Source organism: Belonocnema kinseyi, chromosome 9 (assembly GCF_010883055.1).
Source record: "Belonocnema kinseyi isolate 2016_QV_RU_SX_M_011 chromosome 9, B_treatae_v1, whole genome shotgun sequence".
In the NCBI taxonomy this organism is placed as follows: domain Eukaryota; kingdom Metazoa; phylum Arthropoda; class Insecta; order Hymenoptera; family Cynipidae; genus Belonocnema; species Belonocnema kinseyi.
This window is the reverse complement of record NC_046665.1, coordinates 110584458-110589938: the sequence shown is the minus strand read 5'-3', so window position 1 is coordinate 110589938 and position 5481 is coordinate 110584458. Positions and strand designations below refer to the sequence as shown.

Below are 5481 nucleotides of genomic sequence, written 5' to 3'. Positions count from 1 at the left end.
TTGGTGGAAAATAAATATTCTTGGTTGAATATTCACTCTTTTCGTTGAAAAGTTTGTCTTTTGGGTTGAAAATTAACCCTATCGGTTGAAAAGTCACTTTTTGGGTTTAAAATTCAACTATTTATTTAAAATTTTACCCACTTTATTGAAAATTCATGTATTTTGTTGAAAATTCGTCTTTTTAGTAAAAAGTTTGGAAAACTAATTATTTTGATTAAATATTTATCTGTTTGGTTCAAGATCGAACTATTTGCTTAAAAATTGTGTTTTGTCGAAAATTCTTTTGTTTTTTAATATTCATTTATCATTCATATTTTATTTTTAGAAATACATCGGTTTGGTTAAAAATTATTATTTTTTTTCCGTTGAGGACTCAAATATGTCTTGAAATTTATTATTTGTTTCAAAATTGATATTTTTGGTAGAAAATAAATATTCTTGGTCGAAACTTCATCTTTTGGGTGAAAACTCAACTATTTGGTTAAAAATTTATCTAATTTATTAAAAATTTATGTGTACATTTAGAAATTCGTCTTTTGGGTAGAAAATGAATCCTATTGGTTGAAAAGTTACTTTTTGGATTGAAAATTCAACTATGTACTTAAAATTTCATCCACTTTGCTGAAAATTAATGTATTTTGTTCAAAATTGTTTTTTAATGGTTTTTCATTCATTATTCATATTTTATGTTTAAAAATGCATCGGTTTGGTTAAATTTTTTTTTTGGTTGAGGACTCAAATATGTCTTGAAATTAATTATTTGTTTGAAAATTCATATTTTTTGGTAGAAAATAATCATTTTCTAGTTTGAAACTTCATATTTTAGGTTGAAGATTCAACCATTTCATTTAAAATTCACCCACTTGATTGAAAATTCATGTATTTTGTTGATAATTCGTATTTTTAGTAAAAAATAATCTTCTTTGTTGAAAATTCTTGTTTTTTTTTAAAATATTCATTCATCATTCATATTTTATGTTTAAAAATGCATCAGTTTGGTTCAAAATTATATATATTTTTTTGGTTGATGACTCAAATATGTCTTGAAATTTATAATTTGTTTGAAAATTCATATTTTTAGAAGAAAATAAATGTTCTTGCTTGAAAATTCATATTTTAGGTTGAAAATTCAACTATTTTGTTAAAAATTTATCTAATTTATAAAAATTCATGTATTCAAGTATAAATATACATATAAATTATATATATTAAAAAAAAAACAAAATATCAATTAAATTGTTCAATCCTCAGCCAAAAATATTTAAATTTTCAACCAAAGATTTGCAATTTAAAATTAAAAAAAGATGAAGTTTCGACCAAAAGAGATGAATTTTAAAAATAATTTGAGAGTTCAATAAAAATAGTATAACAAAAAATATAATATAGTTGATAAATAATTCACATAGGCCTGATAATATTCTCTGGAGCCTGGCAAGTTAAAAAACAAAGTCGGATTAAAAGAGCGTCTTTAGCCTTTCTGGGGGGAAAAAATGTCCAGAACATTTCCAGGTTTTTCAGGACAAAAAATAAATGAATTTTTCAAGGTAACCTTTCTTTTAAAGCGGTAAAAAAGACTTTTTATGAAAGATAGTAGAAATTGTTCGAAAATCTTTCGAAATTTCTCATTTTTTTTTAACTTTAAAAAACAATTTTAGGAAATTCTTTGAAATCCAATAATTTGCAGAATTGGATGAAAAGTTTTTAACAAAATAGTTGAATTTTTAACCAAATGATCGAATTTTGAAACAAAAAGATGAATTGTCAACAAAAAAATTAGTTAATTTATATTTCGACAAAATAATTAAATTTTCAACCAAAGAGTTGAATTTTAAATAAAAAAGATGAATCTTCAAGCAAAAAAAAAAAAGAATTTTTAACAGTTATTCAAGAGTCAACCAAAAAATAAAAATTTTTAATAAAAAGGACGAATTTTTAAGAAATAAGTTGAATTCTTAACAAAAAAGATTATTTGTAATTAATTGTAATTTTAACCGTTAAACATTAAATATTTTTCAAACAAGACGAACTTTCTACATAAAAAGTTGAATTTTTTAAACCTGAAAAAATAAATTATCCACAGATAAATTATTTTTGAACCAAATGCATGAATTTTCCATCAAGAACATAAATTTGCTACAAAAAAGAAGATAAATTATCAATTAAATTGTTCAATCTTCAACAGAACAATAATTAAATTTTGAACCAAAGAGTTGAATTTTGAACTAAAATTTCCAGTTAAAAAAATAATTGTCTGCTTAAATAATGGAATAATCAATTGGAACAGTTAAATTCTCTTTAAAACAAAACAAAAAAACTAATTTTTAACAAAAAATATAAATAATTTTTAAAACAAAAAATATCATTTTCATCATAATAGTTACAATTATAAACAAGACTTGCAAAGAAAAAGGTCCTTTCTTTAAAAAAAACGACTTTTAACAAAAAAAATATGAATTTTCAATTAAGAAATATAAATTTTCATCCAAATTGTTGAATTTTTAACAAGAAAATAAAAATAATTTCCAATTAAAGGCGATTCAAGTTTTAAAAATTCCAATTGTAAACTTATCAATTTCTTTATAAAAAATAAATAATCCCAAATAAATTAAAAGCATTCAAAATTAAAAATGTTGTTTTTTAATTAAAGAATCTCTAAATATCAAAGCTAATATTATTGCGTCCAAAATTAAATTATTCGAAATTTAAACTTTTAAATACGGATAATTTTCAGCTCAAAGTGATTCAAGTTTGAAAATTGTTAACTGTAAACTGCATTGAATGTTTTAAAGTCAAAGCTGCTGAAATTATAGAATTTTAAATTGTTATTAAGATCACAAAACATTTAATTGATGCGATATTTTGTCTGAAATAAATAAAAAAGTAATTTTCCCTCATTTTTACCGTTCAAAATGTCAAAAAAATGTATTATAAATAAAACTTTTTAATTTATATGTTTACAAAAACTGTTAATACAAAGTTTAAAAAATCGTTTTTCTGGGTCGCAAATTTAACTGTTTTGTAGAAAAATCGTACTTTTCACTAAAAAAATCAACAATTGGGTAGAAAATGTACCTATTTGGTTGAAAATTTATCATCTCGGTTAACTTGTTTGTTAGAAAATTAATTTTTTAATTAAAAATCAAGTGGTTTCCTGAAACTTCATGTTTGTTGGTTAAATCGAACTGTTTTTTTATTTTCAATTACAATATTTTTTTGTTGAAATATCAACTATCACACTTTACGTCGAATATTCATCTTTGTAAGTTGAAAATTCAACGGGGAACTAATATACAAAATTAAAAATTAAAAATTAAAATGATTTGCACAAATTTGTTTTCTTTTTTATTAAAATTTAATTGTCCCCAATGCAAATTGAACTTCTTTATTTTGTGGTCAAAATTGATATTTTTTTATTTCAAAATGAAACTATTTATTTAGAAAAAATGTAATGAAAACATAATTAAGTAAAATTTGTACTAAAATCACATCATTTTTCAAATTATTTGGTAGAAAATGTATGAAATTTTTTAAAAATTCGCCCTTTTTGATAGAAATTTCTTTTAGTTGAAAATTCAACTATTTGGATAAAAGTTTATGCATTTTTTTGTAAATTAATTTTCTTATTTGAAAATTGGACTTTTTTTATTTTAAAATAATGTATTTCGTGTAATTTTTTTCGAAGTAGTAGAAAAATAGTGTCATTGTTACAAAAAAGTTTAAAATAGTTTAATAGTGAGGCCTGTAGTTAGGAATTCAGTCACTGCTGGAAATTAGTACAAATTTTTAATCATTCAAATTAATAGTATTTCAAATTTCTTAGTTTTAAAGATTTTAAGTTATATACAACCTCTGCCAAGTATCTTTTCCGAGGAATTTTAATTGTAATTTATTTATTTTTTATTTATCTGCTAGATTTGATAATGTTATAAATTATCCAGGTCCATTTAACAATTTTTATAAACTCTTAATATTCAAAAGTTGGTTATTATGGATTTAAAAGTGGATTGTTTTTAATACCAGCACTATTATTTTTAATTACTTCATTTTATTGGGATATAATTCTGTATGTAATCATAATAATTATAAAATTAAGATATATTTTTGATAAACTTGAATATTAATTTAAAAATAAAATTTTCAAGTATTCATAAACAAATTGATTTTCAATTAATTTGAATTCTGAGTATAAAATATTAAAATTGCATAAATTTTTTCATTTAATATTATTATAATAACAAAAACTAAACGTTCATTATTTTATTTCGCAATTCTCAATTTTACCGTGAAAATAATGGCATGATCAATCAAAGAGAAAAATAATTTCTAGCAAAATAGTTATATATTTTTTATATTTTATTTATATATTTTTTGTTATATTATATACTATAAATTTAAGCATAATCTGAATTCCATAAAAAATATATCGTTTCTTAACTAATTGAATGATTTAGATGCGAGTACTCTAGTTTTAATATTCAACGCGGCCCTCCACTGTCCAAGTATGCATGCCTTATTCACCGAACATGCGGCAAAACATTATTTATATTTACGCGACACAATTCCACACCTTGTGCCGAGATTGCGGCCAGTGCTGACCAGCGGATCCGGTTTTGGAAAAGAGGAAGTCGAGGATGAGGAATCGAGAGACCGAAGAGGACGGGAATTCCTCGAGAGGATGGTGACTGGCGTCGAGAGGGCCAAACCGGGCGGGAAAGTCTACACCCAGCTTTTGGAAGCGGCTTCGGTGGACGTCGAGCGTCTCGCGGAAATGGACCGACAAATGGAAGGAGCTGCTCGATTTACGGCTCTCTACATCAAGTGCCTCCTTCTCATTCGATCGATCGTCAAGGATTTTTCCCAGTCGCCCTTGCCCTCCGGATCCGGGACCAATGCTTCCAGCAATATCTCTCTTCTTCTACAACATGCCCAAAAGTGAGTTTACAAATTTTACAATTTTACCATTTTTACTATTTGTCCATTTTTTTGATTTTTCTTTTTATTACAAATTTTTTTTTTATTTTAGACAAAATATCGCATCAATTAAAAGTTTTGTGATCTTAATAACAATTTAAAATTCCATTATTTCAGCAGCTTTGACTTTAAAACATTCAATGCAGTTTACAGTTAACAATTTTAAAACTTGAATCACTTTGAACTGAAAATTATCTTTATTTAAAAGTTTAAATTTCGAATAATTTTTAATTTTTTAAAAATTTCATACATTTTCTACCAAATAATTTGAAAAATCGATGTGATTTTAGTACAAATTTTACTTAATTATATTTTCATTACATTTTTTCTAAATAAATAGTTTCATTTTGAAATAAAAAAAATATCAATTTTGACCATAAAATAAAGAAGTTCAATTTGTATTGGGGGCAATTAAATTTTAATAAAAAAGAAAACAAATTTGTGCAAATCATTTTAATTTTTAATTTTTAATTTTGTATATTAGTTCCCCGTTGAATTTTCAACTTACAA

The 5481-nt window shown here is 23.6% G+C and overlaps 2 protein-coding genes across 3 annotated transcripts in view; one reads left to right on the top strand and one right to left on the bottom strand.

Moving 5' to 3' along the window:
- The window catches only part of LOC117180871 (PDZ domain-containing protein 8), a 174488-nt gene that overhangs the window by 146617 nt on the left and 22390 nt on the right, over positions 1 to 5481 (bottom strand). The window lies entirely within an intron of this gene.
- LOC117180872 (integrator complex subunit 4) overlaps positions 1 to 5481 on the top strand; it is a 55083-nt gene that overhangs the window by 36365 nt on the left and 13237 nt on the right. Inside the window, exon 7 of the mRNA XM_033373436.1 lies at positions 4452 to 4932. Coding sequence (XP_033229327.1) covers positions 4452 to 4932 — 481 coding nt within the window. The remainder of the gene's footprint in view (positions 1 to 4451; positions 4933 to 5481) is intronic.